This window comes from Prinia subflava (assembly GCF_021018805.1).
Source record: "Prinia subflava isolate CZ2003 ecotype Zambia chromosome W unlocalized genomic scaffold, Cam_Psub_1.2 scaffold_32_NEW, whole genome shotgun sequence".
In the NCBI taxonomy this organism is placed as follows: Eukaryota; Metazoa; Chordata; class Aves; order Passeriformes; family Cisticolidae; genus Prinia; species Prinia subflava.
The window spans coordinates 26,502-45,344 of record NW_026960609.1 but is presented as its reverse complement, the minus strand read 5'-3'; the positions used below and the strand labels follow the sequence as shown (position 1 = coordinate 45,344).

General features: G+C 41.7%; 1 protein-coding gene across 1 annotated transcript in view; it reads right to left on the bottom strand.

Moving 5' to 3' along the window:
* Window positions 1-14,051, bottom strand: part of LOC134565065 (ubiquitin-conjugating enzyme E2 D3) — a 34,011-nt gene extending 19,960 nt beyond the window's left edge. Inside the window, exon 1 of the mRNA XM_063424442.1 lies at window positions 13,673-14,051. Within this exon, the coding sequence (XP_063280512.1) occupies window positions 13,673-13,696 (24 nt within the window). The 5' untranslated portion in view covers window positions 13,697-14,051. The remainder of the gene's footprint in view (window positions 1-13,672) is intronic.
* Window positions 14,052-18,843: the final 4,792 nt, after the last annotated feature.

Sequence of the window (18,843 nt, the reverse complement as noted above, 5' to 3'; positions counted from 1 at the left end):
GTTGGTGAGTCTTCATGAAACAGGAAGCATTCTGTATGTAACATCTGACATTAGAACTAAGAACAGCAAGAAAAAAAGGCCACAGAAACTTGGTTTCACTTTACCCACTACTTGCCTCAGGGACGTACCTCACAAAGATCAAAACAGACAAGAAAATTCAAGAGGATGACAAGTGCTGTAATCAGGTAAAATATCTGTATTTTTTATTTTAAACTTTACATTTAAGACAATTATGCCTTTAAAATTAAAAATTACTGAACTGCAGAAACAGTTCTCTCCCTCCCCCATTACAGAGGAATGGAAACAGGTATTTCAGATGGAGGATTCCTTGTGCAGTAACAATACTGCTGTGAGGAAATCAAGAAGCTCTCCACTGAATTGTCTTTATGCTCCACAAGTCATTTGTTTGGACAGTGTCTTAAAATAAATTTACACTTTCAGGTAAAGCACATAACAGCCACCTTCTTTCTCCCCTGCTCTCCCTTGACTCTAAAAAAGGGCTTCAAGAGCTTCTATAGATAAATCTGCACTTGTCAAGGTATCTAGAAGTCTTGAGAAAAGGCATAATATTCAGCCCCTCTTTCATACATTAACAGTTTCACTCAAGTTGGTGGGGTTTTTTTCCCCCTGCAAGTCTATACAAGCCATTCAACCAAGAACTTTGTCAGGCATTTAAGAAAGCCAGGCATACCTATTATGCTGGAAACATGCATATTTGGACCAGACAGCTAACTCTTGCCTGGGAAGATCCTAATGTACATCCTTTAAGTTTCACAAATTCAGCACGTCATAAAAATTTACTAAGTATAAGCCAACACAAAATGAGGAAAAAAACCACTTATGTTTCTTGTAACATGAACACTTGTTCTTTGGTAAGATACTAGCTCCAGCAAACACAGAAAGAATAACACCATTTCAACATGTGCAAGTCCATACACTAAAAAAAAAAACCCAATTACAAATGAACAAACAACCAAACACACCCCCCCCAACAAGAAAACCACATCACCACATCACCCAATGCCCACAACAATCCCCTTCCCTCCAAACACCAAGAAAATTTAGTCCCAGATTTCCCCTCCCTCCCTACATGTGTTAATTCTGATGAATTTTCCAATTAATAATATTTCCATTTTGCACTGGCACCTGACTGTTTTACAAAATGAAACCATATCAGTTTTGCTAAGCAATGGCACAATGAAGTTAATAGTACAGCTCATTTCACTGCTGCTGTTTGCAGAAGTGTGGGAAACAGCTCTTTCCAGATCATCACAGTAAATGCATTTAGATTGCATTTTCCTACACTCCCCAGATATTATGGGGGGTGGTGTAACACTTATTTCTGCCATTTAATATCACTTCTTAGGTCCATATGTTGTTCATTATCCTCCAGAAAAAGTTAACTTAGATTTATGTTATCTATGTAAAGGCAAACAGTAAATGTAGAAGAAGCTTCAGATAGAAAGGGTTTTTATAATTTTCAGGGCTTTTTTCCATTCAACAAATACAGCAGGTTTTGTTAGTCAGGCTTATTTCTCATCAAAATGTATTTTCCAGTTCTAAGAATGATCAATCATTTCCAAAATCTGAGAGGAGAAAACATATCATGTCCCTTGAAGTAAGCTGTAGCAATAGAATAAGCAGAAAGACACAAATATTATTTTAATGCAATTGTACATTAGACTAGAGAGATCTTCAAAAGGTGTTACTATCTTCAGAGAAACAAGAATTCAGTACTCAAGATAAAAATAGGTATTTTACCACAGCAGGAAAATTAGTAATTCAACATCAATAATTCAACCAGGAAAAGTAATTGCAGATGTAAGACATAAATTTAGTAAGTTCCAGTGAAACATTGCTGCAAAAAATTCTTTGGTAATACTAAAAATAATTTAAAAGCTGAAACAAATGAGTTTCAATATTCCAGACTCCAATAATTTCAAAATTTATGTCTATATTCCTTTTCACTACTTGAACTGGTCAAGGTAACAAAGTAGCAGTGACCTTTATTAACAAAAGGACTAAAAGGACTGGTCTACAACACTTCAGTTAAAAAACCCACCCCAATTGTGCTAATCAAAGCAGTTCAATATACAGATAATTCTGGGAACAAATTATACACCAGTTGGCATTTCACCCACAGAGCAAGTAATTCATCCACTAATTTTGGGGAAAGAAAGCTGAGATGGCACATGCTCTTTTATTTGCTTCTCCAGGGTACTACAGTCAGAAAAGTCTGTAGTAAAGCTGTTTGCTTCAGCAGTGTGAAGAGTTGTAGAAGAACTTGGGAACACATGAAGCAAACCCTGGTTCACAGTAACACCAGACTGACTACATCTCTCTGTTGTGTGATACTTCACGTCTACACAGAGGGGAGGCTTCTTACAAGGGAGTGGAAAATTCTGAGTAACTTTACAAAGTACCTCCTTCTGAAAGCTACAACTCTACTGAACACAACAGGCAAACTGGAATAACTAGAAATTGAACAAGCAGAGGCACGTGGGCTGTGAGATCTGGAGTGCAGTTGAAGCACTTTGTTCAAGGAAAGGAAGGAGTTTTTTTTTTTTTTAAAGCTTCCCACTCAGCAGTATAAATACAAACCTACTTTCTCAGCTTAGCAATCAAGAGTAATGATTCTACAACAAATTAGTATTTAATCTAATATTTTTACATGTAAGAGCTTTCTGCTTCTCATATTCCTTCTGCCATACGTACTTCTCCAACTTTGCTTCTTTTTAACATGGTTTCAGTAGTGCTTTCCCTTTCTCAAGAGGTATTAAGCTACATTCCAAATTTTCTTAAAAATCCCCAAATTGGAACCCACATTTTCCTGAAATTGGTTGTTACAGTTTTTCACCTTAGAGGTGGCTGAAAAGAAAAACCAAAACAAAACTCCCAAGCAGTAAATGTGAAAGACTTTACATAGAAAGAATAAACCAAATTTGTTGAGGAGTGACACACTATGCACCTATTGGAAAGGATAAATCTTGAATTAAAAAAGTGACCAGCAGTCTCTGTCACTGCCAGGTTTCCGGTGCAGCTCCACCATGTCACTGCTTTGTGTCCCAGTTTCCAAATATAAAGTGTGATAGTTCCTACCTCTCCTTATGGATGGTTAAGTCACTCAGCATTTTACAGACTAGAACACTGTTAAAAGAGTAAGCACCAATGCTACTGTTAGAGGATAACAGCAGTGTAACACAGACAAGGAGGAATACATGTACAGTTCTGCAATAGAGTTCTGGAAAACAGAGATCAATAGAAACCGAGCAGCAGTACCCATCACTGCAAGACACATCTGCTCTAACACAAATTCAGCCCCCTTGTCTTCTGCCAGTTTCACATTAGCTTTCTAGCAAGATTCGGTTTCACTGAATTCCATTTTTTATCTCCTCCCTTCTCTTTCACGATACATTTATCAGAAAGCTAACAAAAAAACACATACCAGTACTTTCAAGAAAAATGCTTATAAAAAAGCTAACTAACCTGCTTGTTTTGCAGCAATTTAATCATAACTAACATACAAAATATGGCTTAAGCTTTAAGTGAGGATTTGAAACTTTGACATGTGAGTGCAAATGCAGGACTATGATCCTATAATAAAACCAGAAGTATCTTTGTTTTCTTGACAGAAAAGCTGCTAAAAAGTCCCTTAAACAACTCCCCTCTACCAGCTATTTAAAAGATTACAGAAGCAATTTAAAGAATGAAGAAACTTTAAAGACTGACAAAGGATATCTCATCCAGATATGCATGAACAAGAAAACAGAAGTTTTCAGGTCCCAAAAAATTCTGTAAGAAATGACAGCCTGGTGCCTACCAAGCTGTCTTCTTGCAAGGTACCAAATACTGCAGCATCTGCACCAGTTTCTTCCCATTCGTCAGATTCCATACTCCCTGTGGCACTACTACATATTTTTTTTCGTTTAAGCTGGAAATATCCAGGCCTTACTTTTAATGATAGTAACAGCTGACTTAACACAGTGACAGATCACTCCTACCAGAATGACTGAAGATTGTCTTCCCCTGGCCTTAACTCAGTTACATTTAATAGTGGTTCATAAGACAAGTATTTGTTAAAATCCCACATTGCAGCTTTCTGGTTTGTACTCAAGAAAGCATAGAGGGGTTAACTTGCTTTACATTTACAGAAAATAACTTGGAGGACATGAAAGATAATACACAGTTAAACCAGAAGTTAAAAAAATAAATCAACAAACCACAACACAAAAACCCCCCAAACAACCCACAATGCACACACACACAAAACCCACCCCCCAAAAACCCCCCAAAGGACAAAGAGAAAAAAGAACACTTAGGCCAATCAAAAAATCAACATTTATTAACTTGACTGCTAGTCTAATGATGTGTAAAACAGGGTATTTCAAACTCTAGGCAATCAAAAATTAACCACTACACTAGTCTTACTCATTAGCTCACAGCTGAAAACAGCTTTAAAAAAGGAGGAAGGATTGGAAGCAGCTATAAAGGGAGGGGAAGAACATTTAAGCCTGTTTGAAGATTAGGAAGTGTCAAGCAGCAAAGAACTACTGCCTCATCCCACACACCTGCATTTGAAACATTCGTTTCAGCGTGGAAATTAATTACACCTGGAAGCAGAAAAATCACAGTTTGTAATGACCCCGAATGTGGATTTTTAAGCTAAGAAAGCAATGGTGTAACAGACATCACAAAACAAATGTAACCAGCAGAAAATTATCAGTATCAAACAAGCTGGCCTTTTGGCAAAAAAATAAATCGACAAATGCAATGTGCAATGGCAGTGCAAAATACAGAAAGATGTAGGTTGCTCTTGATTAAAAGAAGGACATTAGAGCAACTATGCAGAGAAAACACGTGAAAAGCAGTCACAGAAAACAGCAAGGATAAAGAGCACAGAAAAGTTTTTAAGAAACCCAAAATACAGCTAGGAATGTAACAGTTGTGATTCTCCCCATTTTGATTACTCTTCTATTTTTCATGGTTCTCCCTTCAGTCCTTAGTACTGGATTTTTCAGCTGACACCCCACATATTGTTTGCGCAGTGTCTAGCCGTAATATCATCACAGTATAATAAAAGACAAACATTGAAATATTCATGTTTTAAGCCTTGCACTCAAGGAAGGAAATGCCAGACTGCTGTGCCACTGTAATTAAATCACTTGGTGTACTTGGACTGTGATACAAACCACTCGGGTGACCACCTACTATCTCTTCAAAGAACCTAGCTTTCAGTACACAAGCCCTTTGTGAATGAGAGTACTGTCTACAGCTGTTCTCATCTGTTCTGAAATATGGAAGGTGTAAAATGCAGGTAATGGTTTTTGGGAAATTTCAGAGTTACTGCAACTAAAATGGCTCTCTATTTATTCCAATGTTTTGCTGAGTAGTTGGATAGATCCAACTGGAAAAGGAATGCAGTCACAGACTTTGCTTTCCTGGTCACTCCCTAAAGAATTTCGGAACAAACTTAAAAAAAAAGGTGTCAACTACACACCTGTAGCTGTGCTTTGAACTCAAAAGTACAGTTTGTTTCCCCTAAAGTAACCAAAACCACAGAAGCTGTCTTACTCAAGATGAAGAAAATCTGACTGCTTAACACACATAAATTCTGAGATATTATAACAATTACCATACCCTGAAAACAGCAGAGCTTATTAAAACACTCCTATGCTCAATGTAGAATGAGGACTGTATACATTGGCTTAAGTACACTGAAGGGACAAGTGTGAAGTGAAGCACTGGTTAACTACCGAGTCTTTCAATGATAGTTGGGTATTTTAATTCTGCCATTTCCAAGCTTTTGAATATCCGACACTGAAACTTAGCGTGCCTTTTCCCTTGGGAGTTTTTTCCTGCAAGAACCACAGTAATCCTTGGTTCTGTAACCCAGGACTACAATGCACCCCTCAAAGAAGAGGGTAACTAGTATAAACAGGCCACATGAGAAACACCAAGATGCACCTTGCTAAATTAAACAGAATGACTGGGAAACAAAGGGACAGATGAAATTCAGTACAGACAAATGTAAACTGATGCAGCTGGAAAGAAGTTTATACTCAAAGTTAGGCACTCTGTCCTGATGGCTACCTCTCAGAAATGTGATTTGGGCATTGTGCTAGACATTTTCACTCAAATGCTGGCTTAATACTCCTTAGATGCCGGAGTTTGTCAGCATTATGCAAGAATCTCCCAACATGCTGCCCTTCAGCTTGTTGAGGGCACAGTAACTTAGAGCAGAACTTCAGCCACCAACATTTGACACATAACCAGAAGAGGCACCTGTACACCCTGCGCTCCATGCAACAGAAGACTCCCAGCACTTGCCAAGACTACACAAACAACTTTGGAGACTGGCAGTGTGCAGGACAAGTTTTGTAGAAATGACAAGTGGTCTCAGTGGGGCACAACATCAGTCATTCTGCACTTTCTGAAAAGCTACAAGAATTCTCTATGTTCTCAAAAAACAAGGATGGTGTAACAGAAAGTTACCAAATTAGTATTCTAACAAGTAACACCATATCTGTAATCAGCATGGTGAATTCACTGTTCAGCAGTAGCTTGATATACTATTCTGAAATTTATTAATTAACCTAACAAACTCTGAAAATCAGCTCTCCTTTTAAAAAACTGTCTTGACTTTCACCAGTCCATATTTTGTATGAATACAAAGATGCATGTGAAAGTTATTACAATATACCATAGGGGTGTATGCTACGGATACAACTATGTGGGATTGACTACACTGCCTGTACACAGCATAGTTACCCTATCATATGATGCTATTTCTATAAGTACCCTTCATAATCGTTCTAAGGGCCAGTCTATAGGATTAGGTACAGTTACACACAAAATGAACTCACACCAAGACAACAGCGTCAAAAATTAAACCAATCCCCACAAAACAAAAGATAAACTATCTGGAGTACAACTGCTCTTACAGTTGAGTTCCATCTCAGCTATCTAGAGAATAGTGATATACAGAAGGATCTGAAAAATAAATTAGGTAAGTTTTAAAAAAAAAAGTTTCAAAGCATCCTTATGAGCAGACTGCATCCTGTAGTAGGGGAGTGGAAGGGGGTCTTGATCATGCTGCAAATACTGCAAATAGTAATTCAGGAGATCCTCCTATATTATTCAAGGCAAGAAAAAATTAAAACTAAGGCTAAAAGGAAAAACAACCTTTGCCTTTATCTAAGAAAAATTTTTAGAGAATTTTTTGGCATTATTTCCCAAACAGGCCAACAAAGGTTGAGAAGTACTGTCTTTAAGCAGTATTTGTATTTATTAGAAACTTAGAAGAGCTCACAGAGGTGATGAACACCTGGCCAACCTAAGTCTAAGTTACAGAGAAAGCTCACTATAAAGTTAACTGAACATTTAATACAATCTTCATACCTTCCCATCAAAAATACCTAAAGCACTTCACCATCTGCACTCAGTTCAGCTTGCAACTCTCGTGTCCAGATGCTTGTGAAAAGATGTAAATGTTGGTCACCTTTTTCTACTGGGCTGTAACATTTGCAAAGCAGTCCACAATCCTCACATCTTGCTTTCTGAAGACCATAATAAAAACCCATCACAATTACAGTGGAAAAAAACTACAGAAGATCTTGAGGATGTCTAGTGTATCACGTCTCAAAAGGATGATGTTCAGAGCAAAGGCTCCCTTTACACAAAAATTTAATACTGAAGTTTACTGTCAGTAAAAACCCCCCAATCTGTTTAGCTTTCAGTCCTGAATCCTGCAATGCTCTATTTTTCAGTATTAAACCTTGTATACATTCAAGTGTTTTACAAAGAGTTGCCAAAGGCATAAACACCAATTTAAACTTGTGAATATAATTTTAACTATTTTTTTTGCAAAGCTTCCCCAACACAACTACCAAATTTAGTCATATCAGTGCCCTATAGAAGACCAGTGAAGAGAAACTGGTTTTGTTCGTTTTTCTTTTAAATCTCCAGCATTTTCCATTTAGAGTTTGAGGCATTAAATTTATATTCCAACGTTAACAAAACTGTCAAGCATGTACAACTTGACAATTTAAGACTCTATTCTGATAAAAACGACTTGACAAAAAGCAACCACATTTAAAAATGCACTACTGACTGTAGTTATATATATACATGCACATTCACACTGCTGCTTTAATTTCTAATTTTTTTTTCCTGCATATTCTACTGTCAGGTTACTACATCAAATCAATCACAGGAAAGAATGTCTGTAACTCAGCCCTTCCAATGTAAACTATAGCATCTCAGCCTAAAACCATCAACAAAATCCAGCTTATTCTGACAGATCAGATCTAATGCTGAAGTGCAGACCACAAGTTCTCATCTGCCAGCTCTGATGCACAGGGGAGGGATCTACAAAAGAGCACAGGGCAGACAGTTAAAGTGGCAAAACCTTCATATTTGCAACAGAAAGATTTATCAGGGATGATGTATCAATGCCCTAATCTGAATGACACAGAAGCTCAACCTTTCCCCACTCCTCCTTAGCAGCTGTCACTTGACATCTCAGAGAAGGTTAAGAACCTCCATCCTCTCCCTCCCTCCTCCAACAGTTCAACCCAGTGGATGCAGAGAACTCATCAATGGGTAGGGGATAACACCAGGCTGGAACTGGGCTCCACAAGTAATACAGAGATGCCTTTGGCAAGAGGCAGTTCACTGCTCAGTACCCAACAGCTGCTGCTTACAGCTGTTTATAATCCTTCTCCACTCTGTTACTTGTTAACCATGAGCTCAGAGAAAAGCCTCAGAACTGGGTACAGACTGGGCAGGCAGTTGAAGGGAGCTCGTTCTGTGGAGTTCCACATCAGGCCTTCTGTAGAAGAAACTCACTAGGAATAACAGCAAAAGCACAGACTTATTTTCAAAACCAGATCTCTAAAAGCTGGAATGATCATAAAGATCATAAGAGCTGGCCAACCTTTTTACTCTGTATACATTATGTCACCTAAATCCCTGATATACTGGAGGACTCTGTAAAGTATGCAAGAAGTACCCATCTAATGGAATATTGATCTCTGAAGTTCTGTAAATCACTTAAGTGAGATAACAATCCCTTTTCTCTTCCCACTCCAAAGCACACATTTAAAGTTCCATGCTGACTGGGAACTTATTTCACAAGCACTGTGTTCAATTAACAAGAAAAAACTTTATCGCAGTCTAAACTTTTTAGCTGAGGAAGCATCAGTTTTCCTCTCATAAAAAAATGACCAGCTCTTAAAACACATCAAATACTTTATTAATAAATGCTGGTCTTAAATACAGAGTACCAGACCCACCCAATTAAAAAACCATTATTTTCATTTTAATGATAATTATTCCATAGTAGAAATGTAACTTCTATTTGGATAAGCTAAATCTTAAAGAGAATTTAAGAGATGACAGCTTTCATCTAATGCTAAATATTTTATTCTGACTTAAAAAACATTTAAGTTCTTCAATACTAGGGCCTCCCAAACTCCATTACTGCAGTATCACGATTTAAAAACCAACCACTGCCTTCTGGCTCAATATGACCCTTCTTATCACTGAGTGCAATAGTTGCACTGAATTACCTACCCAAGGCAGGGCTTAGTCTAGCCCTGGATATTCACAATAGTTAAGGTGAAATTACAGTAAAAAAGTTAATTCAATACATAGAGAGAGCAATGACAAAGGTTTAAAGCATTTCAACTAAGCTTACATGAACTGAATTTTGTTAGCTAGTTAACCTTAACTTTCTGAGACCCTAAACACACAAATCCAGACTTTTTCTAGACAGTCATTCAAAGCATGAGTTCAATCACATAACTTCAAGTTATTTGACTATTTTGAAAAAGCCCAGCAAACAAAATCCAAGATTGCCTGAAAAAGTGTTGTGGGTTTCATCCAGAGAAGAAAACTTAATTCCAATCAGCTTTATTATAGATTTTTTTTTTTTTAATTCAAACCAAGTTCAAAAGAAAAAAGAAGCAGTTTAAAAATAAAGTAATAAGCAGGCTTTGTAACCCTTCGGCTTTAGTTAAACTAATGCAGATTTCCATGCAGTCCTCACTGATGCACATTACACCATCTCTGAAAAATACTGTATATTTCCAGGGTTAGCAGCATTTCTTATTATGAACATCTGGAGAAGGGGGCTTAAAGTTGCAATTTATTGTACATCTAGGAACAGTGCTGGAGGCTATAGCCTGAGAAAATGGTTATTCAGTCTCCACCAGTGTTAAAGGAAGCCTTCTATCTGTGCTTAAGTAGCAATAAATGGTTTTGCCACCTTCAGCCTTTAGCTTCCAGTTTGCCAACTCCACTTAAGATTTTCTAATAAATTATTCCAATATAATGATGCTAGCTTGTGCTATGCTTAATCAAACGGCCATAAAACACAGCAGGCACAAGCTTTCTTAAAGATTACACAGATGAGACATTTCATGCATATTAATTCTATTTTTACCCTATCAAGATCACTTAGGCCACTTATATTACCTCATTTTAATGGATGCATATAGCAGTGATAAAATGGACATGTACCAATGATGCAACATTTCCAAGTTTTCCAAATTTTACACATTCCTGATTCCCTACTCCTACATAAATGCTTCCCTGCTACCGATCATCATCATTTGAAGCGGAAGCTCCAGCAATTACAGGATGTGTTTTTAGCAGGCACCATTGACACTTCAGACCAAGACAATGTGCCACAGCATGCACCAAGCATTTAGATACATGCTCATAAATCAACATAAATTTCTTGATAATTCTGGGGAGGAAAAAAAAATTGGGGAAAAATTTCATCCTCAGGAAAGAAAACACTCAATTTTAAGATGCAGGTTCACATTATGCCATGGGAAGAGAACTTGCTTGTTATCATAAAACAACTGCAAAGCAAACCATATCAAGGACAGGGTTTTGCCAACTGAACACAAGCTGCCTCCAGAGCAGATGGCACTGATGCCATGACAAACTCCAGCATAACGATAATCTCTCTGGGATTGGCTGTGTACTTGACAACTACTTCAGTTTTGGGGAGTGCTTTATACAGGGTATTCCAGAAGTAGACGCATAAACCCAACACATAAATACTCATTTACTATCATTTTCAAATCAGAAGTAGAATTGGCCAGTTATGTCTTAAGAGTGGTTGTATTCTGAATGTGTAATAGACTTCAAATTAAGGGTACACACACACACACTAACAGAGTTTTTAAGTCTAGTTTACTCAACATAATGAAAAACGTTATTTTGCTTGATACATCAAGTCCACAAAGAGGGAGTTAGCCAAACTGAAAATATCTTCACGGGTACATTCAGGATGTCATCTGCTGCAGAAGACAATGAATTCTTGTCCTGACAAGTAATATCACAAACGAAATCAGCTATGTGTGATTACAGTGTTCTGAGGTCCTGGTTTCTCTTTAGTCTTTTCTTGTCTACTGCCAAAGACATACTACAAGGAAGCAGAGTTCCAAGGTATGATCTGTGATCTTACAATTGGAAGACAGGGAATCCCAGCTTACCAGTGACAATACCATTCTCTCTGGGCTTTACTGGTTAAAAGGATTAAAATTACATTCATAACCATTTTGTTATAGAACTGGCCCTGCTATTTTTTTACGTCAGCATCAGCCCCTGTAAACATTTGTACTGGAGACCAGTAGAGGAAAGAAAGCAATGTGCAAAGAACGGTTTCATTCCACAAATAAAAGTTCACCTTCCAAGCCGGCAAATACAAAAATCAAAACTACAAACTCCATGTGAATTTAAAAGTGTATCTTGTAGTGTGGTGTGATTAAACTGATTAGAAAAACCCAAACACACACAAAAAAAAGGCAAAAAGAAAAAACCCTAACTCAACTATCTTCCCAATCCTAAACTCTTGCACTGGGTAAAGGAAGAACCTTGTTACTACTCAGTGCAATAGAGCGTAAGGACCAATACAGGACAAGGGGCTGTACACAACAGGCCAAAACGCTGAAGTCAGAGAGATGACTTATTGGTTCGAGAGTCACGCTGAATCGTTTTCAGGTTCTGACCACCAGATTACTACATAAGTGGGGGTTTGTCTTGGTTTACATTTGACAATAAATTCTTACCTGCAGCGCCTGAACGTGTTTCATAAGCATGAGTTGATGACAAAGCATTACCAGGGAGTAGCTGTGTTTCAACTCAAGTGATATTATCCACTAATACAGGGAACAAGTTTTGATGGCAGACTCAAAAGGAATTGTTTTGAAATTCTTGCCAGAGCATAGCCATATTTCGAAGACAAACCATTCCGCAAGCTACCCAGAATGGATTTAAAATTTTCGAGGATAACAGTACTAGCCATTCACTAAAAACATAATAAAAAACGCTCGTTTTGTCTAACAAGCACAAGCACTGCGTGAAATTAAAGCGAGACTAGCAGGCGGCATAAAGTTTACACACTGTCTACAAAAGACGTTTTGTGCACCGAAATTCACCGATTTCAGGACACACTGACGTTCTGCCATCTCGGCAGGCTATGAGTTGACCAAGAAACTCCCCTGAGCTCTTGAAGCACGTAAATGCTCCACGTAGCTCGCGTAAGAAGGAGCACAAGCCAACAGCGAGTTCCCGGTAACGCCGCTGCGCTCTCATCGCATTTTGCCATTACATCCCACCAATTCTCAAACCTGCCGAGAAAACCTAAACCTGCCTAGGGGGAACTTTACGCCAGAAGCCTTCTTACCCTGGGAGAGATTTAATAAAAACCAACCATCACAAAAAACAACAACAAAAAAAAAAAACCCAAAAAAAACCCCAAAAAACAAACAAACAACAACAACAAAAAAAAACCCAGAAACAAAAGACAGAAAAGAAAGGGGGGGGGGGAGAAAAAAGCCACCAAAACTAAACCAACAAGCTTTCATCACCTCGGCATTTTTTCCGAGTTAGCCGCCGCGAAGTTGCTCCTCACGGCTTCGATTGTGCAACGGGGGGGGAGGCGGCGGCGCGCAGCGCGCTCCCGCCGGGCGCGGGGGGAGGCGATTCCCGGGCGGGCGATGGATTCCCGGGGCTCCGGAGGGCCCCGGGGTGGCGGAGAGAGGCAACTGCGGAGCGAGGGCAGCACCGCAGTGGCTGCTCCGTGCGTCTGTGCCGCGTTATTGCGGAACGCGAGTGATCCCGGAAAGCGCCCGGGCTAGGCGGACCCGCCGCCATCTTACAATGCGGGAGAGAAGTTGCACAGCAGAGTGGAGAAGCCGGCCGAGGGGGCCAGCTGCTGCCCCGGGCAGCGCCGCCATAGCGCCGAAACCCCCGGCACACATGGGCCGGCGCCATCCGGGCCGGCTTAGGCGGAAGGGCAGAGGCAGCGACCCCGGGCTGCGCAGACATCCGAGCGGTCACGCGAACTGCCTCTGTCCGACCCCCCCGGCCCCCACCCTCAGGAAGGGGTCGGGGCCGAGCTCTGAGCTCAGGCCTGGAGAGAGCGGCCTCGCCGCCCCAGCTGGGCCGCGGCCCCGCCGGAAGGAGCCGCCGCTTCCCAGCCTCTCCACCCTCCGCCTCTCCCCCCCCCCGCCCGTCTCCTCCAGGGACGAGGGGGGGAAAGGCGATGGAGGAAGGGGAAGAAAAAAACACCCAAAAATAACAATAAAAAGAAGGGCGAAGCGGTGAAGGGGGAGGGGGGGACGACAGAGGAGGAGGAGCCGCGGCGCTCACTCACCTTGTTGATGCGTTTCAGCGCCATTGTGAGTGTGCGAGTGCCGGGCCCGTCTACGCGCCGGGGTGACTCCGCGCTCCGCTCGGGGGGCCGGGAGGGAGAAGGAAGAGGAGGAGAACGGGGAGGAAGGCGGTGAGGGGGGGAGGGGGCAGCTGCTCTTCTTCCTCCGGAAACAGCCGGGGGGGCGCCCGAAGTCCTGCCTGGCTGCGGGCAGCGGGGCCGTGAGGCTGCCGGAGGAGCGCTCCGCCCGCCGCCGCCCGTCACGGCCGGGAGAAGGTGCGAGGTGCGGGAAGAGCCGAGAGATGCCGCCCGTCCGGAGGAGAGCGAGAGAGGAAGGGCGAGAGAACCCCGCGCTGCCGCCGCGAGAGGGAGGGAGGGGGGGGAGGGGGGGGAGGGCAGGGCGGGGCCGGGCCCGGCACGCCGCCGCCAACGGCTCCAGGGGGCGGGGCCGAGGGCCAAGAGGCGGGGCCGAGGGCCAAGAGGCGGGGCCAAGGGCGAACGGGCGGGGCAGGGAAAGGAAGGTTCTGAGGTTGCCCGCAGGCGCTGCCGTCTCAGGAGTGCTGTGCGCCTCTTCCTGCCCACGGCTCCTGGGGGTCGCAGCGGGCTCCGGAGCTCGGCAGCGGGCGCGTACCGCTGACGGCGGGTCCCGCCCCGCCCGCCTCCCCACGAAATGGCGGCAGCGGCCAGATCTAGGTCCGCCCGCTGACGCGGGGCGCGATGTTCTTCCGGGCGTCAGTTGTCTGTCAGCGCCGCGGAGGGGTCACCGCCCGCCGAGGGACGCGGGGCCCTCGCCCGCCCCGGCGCCCGAGTGGCTGGAGCGGGGCTCGGCCGTCCTGGCGCCCGGGAAGAACCAGCGCTCCCACGGGCACGGCTGTCGCGAGAGCGCCTGGGCACGGAGCAAGGCGAGAGCCCCAAAGTGATAGGATTTGTACCGTTCGCCGCGGTGCGAGTGACGAAGCTAAAGCTCTGCTCTTGCCCAGCAAGAGTGCGGGCCTGGTCTGAGGATAAAGGGCCTGGACACTTCCTTTTAGTGACCTATCATCACACACGAGGATACCAAACCAAGTGTCTCAGTATAGGGGAAAAAATATCACCAAAGGGAAGATATGGTGACGTGGACTGTCAGTACAAGGGCCAGACATATCAAAGAGAATCATATAATCATCAAAATTGGAAGTGACCTTTAAAATCATAAAGTCCAACTATCACATGGCATTATCACTGTAACCCCTAAACCGTATGACCTAGTGCCAGTTACAGACACCTTTTAAGCATCTTCAGGAATGGTGATTCTACCACCTTCCTGGGTAGCCTATTCCAATACCTGACCCCCTGAACATTGGAAAAAAAAATATTCTAATATCCAATTTGACGCTACCCTGTCTCAATGCCATTTCTCCTAGTCCCCTCACAGCAGGCAGTCTAGAAGAGACTGACCCCCACCTCATGACAACTGTAGTAAATATAGTATGTTAATTTGTGTTTTTATGGATCATTGCAAATAAAGTATGGTAAATCATGTTTTCATAAATGCAAACTGTAAATATGTTCTGTAAAATGTAACACTAGTTCCAGTCAGCCACAGAACTGACACATTCCAAGGCAGGCAACACCCAGAAACCACCATTCAGAGGAGGACAATGCAATGCCAGGAATTGGAGACGCTGCCATTGGCATCAGAAAGGAGGACACATCAGGATAAGCAATCAGTTCTCCTCCCGAAAGCAGCAGCGGAGCCATCAGCGCCAGACCATCAAGCTGATCATAGGAGGGGTATGCCTGGTCATTCAGAATTTCATCTTCCATTCACCCACCTGAGGAAAAAAATTGACACTTCTCCCTCCCAGAGGAAGACCCCATTCAGCAGACCAGCGACAGCGATGCATTCGAATAACCATCCCAAAAAAACAAAGAACTGTGGGGAAATGCTATGCCAGGGGTGAAATAAACTGTATAAAACCTGGACCCCAGAAGGGGCATATTTGTGAACTCTGGGGGATTGCAGTGCGATAGAGGCTGCTTTCCGTTCATCCTTTGACGATCCCGGGCATCGTCATTGTAACTCCGCTTGTTGGTTTTACCGAAATTCTGTAATTTTATTTTTTTAATAAACTGAGTTATATTTAATTGGCAAAGTGCATTGGCATTTATAACAACAACCTTTTAGGTAGTTCTAGAGAGTGATGAGGAATAATTATTTTGTTTACAGTGATACCATCTGTGACACTTCAAGCCCTTTGGAGGCTTTTTATTTTGTGCATCAAGGGCCAACAGATCACTCTCAGCCAGGCGTTTTTTTTTCTAAGAGTAATACATTGTGCAGGTTTATGCATAGTTCTCTGCATGGGGAAGGACTCCTGCTCCATTTCTGTGAAACAAGAAGAGAAAGATTGCCTGACTGCCCTTCTGCTGTAATGATGGCATGTATTAGAGTGACAAACATGGCATTTGCTGTCCAAGGGGGATGTCCACATAATTGCACTGGACTCAGTTTGTTTGTTATAGTGGCATAGTGTTAGTTGTCTTGCTGTCTAACACTAATTATTATTGGTCTGGAGAAGGCAGAATATTCAGAAAAGCTCACTGTGTAACAACATTTTCAGTATGAAGCTTGACAATAGGCAGTAGTGGATTATGAGAGCAGTGGGGAGGGTTATTACTTTTAAAAACAGCACTGTAGTAGGACTGCCATAGTTTTTTAACACTGATATTTACAGGCTAAAGAGAAAACAATGCCTTGTACTTATAAAGTCCAGTTATCTTGCTATGATCTCCTAAACCAATCGTAGCAACTTCCTTATGTAGTCTTCATTTTATACTTATTCTTTTAATTGTATTGAACAGCATGTTCACTGTTATAAATGACAATACGATATTCCAATTAAAATAATAATTTGGTTTATTAATAAAGATCAAATCACAGAATTTCGAAAACCCACCAACAGCGGAGGAACTTGACAGAGTTTTCCCAGGAAAATGCCAAGGGTGAACCGTGAGATACAGGGCCTGGCAGCCTGCTATCTCCCCCAATGGTTCACAAATTTGCCTGGTTCGGGGCTTGGTTTTTATACACTTTATTCTGCCCTCGGCAATATTTCCCCATATTTCCCATTTTTTCCCGACTAGCTATACAAATTCAGGAGTTTCCCCGACCAAGCAGTAAAAGAGTTCTTTTCTCAGTTCAAATGTTAATGTCCAATTTCTATAGGTCCTTATGGTTGATGAATGATCGAGATATGGATGATGTTGCTTGATGATCTGTGAAGGTGGCAACCAAGGTGTGAGTTGCTGATGCCACCTTATCTTGATAGGTCTCCTCCCGGTACTTGAGAAGGCTGCAGGCTCTCCTGGAAAAGTCTTTTGTTCCTTTCTGAATGGAGGTGCCTGCTTTTCAGGGTTGTTAGTTTCACCATCTGCTGCAAGGTCTCCTAAAACATAGACTTTTACCTGATATAAATTTATACAGTTTTATAATTTTCCAATTTACCATAAGAACATGAATTAATCATTTCACATTTTTCACATTCACGAAGTGTACTTCCAAACTATTTGATTTTCATTCTTATCATCTTAGTCAAGAATATTACTGAAGAACACCTTGCTGTTCCTGCTTTGTATTACAGATTGTTATAAATGCCAATCCAATAGTCCAATTGAAAATATGATTTGGTTTATTAAAAATCAAATTACAGAATTTTGGTAAAACCAACAAGCGGAGTTACGGTGACGATAACCCGGGAATCGTCAAAGGGTGAACCAGACAGCAGCCTCTACCGCACTGCAGCCCCCCCAAAGGTTCACGAATTGGCCTCGTTTGGAGTCCAGGTTTTATACACTTTATTTTGCCCCTGGCATAAGATTTCCCCACAGTTCTTTGTTTCCCTGGAATAGTTATTCAAATTCATTGCCCTCGTTGGTCTGCTGAATGGGGTCTCCTCTGGGAGGGAGAAGCATCAGTTTTGGACCTCTGGTGAGTGAATGGGAGCAGAAATTTTGAATGGACAGATGTTCTCCTCTGGTGATCAAAGATATGGAGGGGCTCTGATGACTGCAGCCTCTGGGAGGAATAACTGATTGCTTATCTTAATGGGTCCTCCTTTCTGATGCTAATGACGGTGCCCGGGTTCCCAACATTTTCTTGTCTCCTCTTAAACGGTGGTTTCAGGGTGATGCCCACCTCGGAATTCGTAAATTCCGTGGCTGGCTGGAACTAAGGTTATATTTCACATAACATATTTACAGTTGGTGTTTATGATTTAACATACTATAATCCATAAGAACACGAATTAACATACCATATTTACCACACAGATGCTATTAAACTGCTCCAAAACACCAGCATGTCTATCTTTGTACCACAGACATTCCTCAGCCTTGTAAATTGCTCAGAAACTTTCTGAGTTTCATTATTGTTTGTCATCTCAGGAGATTTAGATACTTGGCAGTATTCCAGTTCTACATCTTGTAATTATTGAGATTAATGACCTCTAATATGACTTTATATTAACATTTTTGATCAGACATGTGATTCACATTTTCTGTATAATGAAAGAAATTAAGAACAGCACAAACATACTGTTGACAGTGTGTTATTTTCCCTGCTAATTTAACACAACAGGAATTGTTAATCTGGCAAATCAAGTTTCGTTACATGTAAAATTCAATATCTCTATTAGCATTTGACTCCAAAGAGAATTTAAAATTTATTGGATAGCTCTTGTTTATAGCCATTGCTCAGAAACAGATTTGCAAATTTTAGTTTAGCATACTCGTTTAGGCAAACACTTTATTGCACTTGCTGGTCATTTTTAAAAAACAAATCTGCCCATTTAAATAATGACCTTTAAATACACTTGAGAAAAAGAATAAAAAAATTTAGCTTTTGTAGGAATGAAAAACAAGACGTAGTCATAGCTCTGTGACCAGTTTTGCAAGTCACAGCACACAGTTCTGCTTGGAGAACATTATCCTTTTCACTCTCACCTCCTTTTCCTCAAATTGTGAGGTAAAAAATAATGTCTTTTTCTCCTCAGTGTTATGAACGAATTCCCAGTGGGTATGAGGGCTCAAAAAGCTGCCCCTGTTCACTGCTGTGGCCCTGGGAGGGGGGCAGGGCTATGTCTCTAGAACACCAGCCGCCAGGCAGCCACAGCCACGCCGTGCGGCCCTGACAG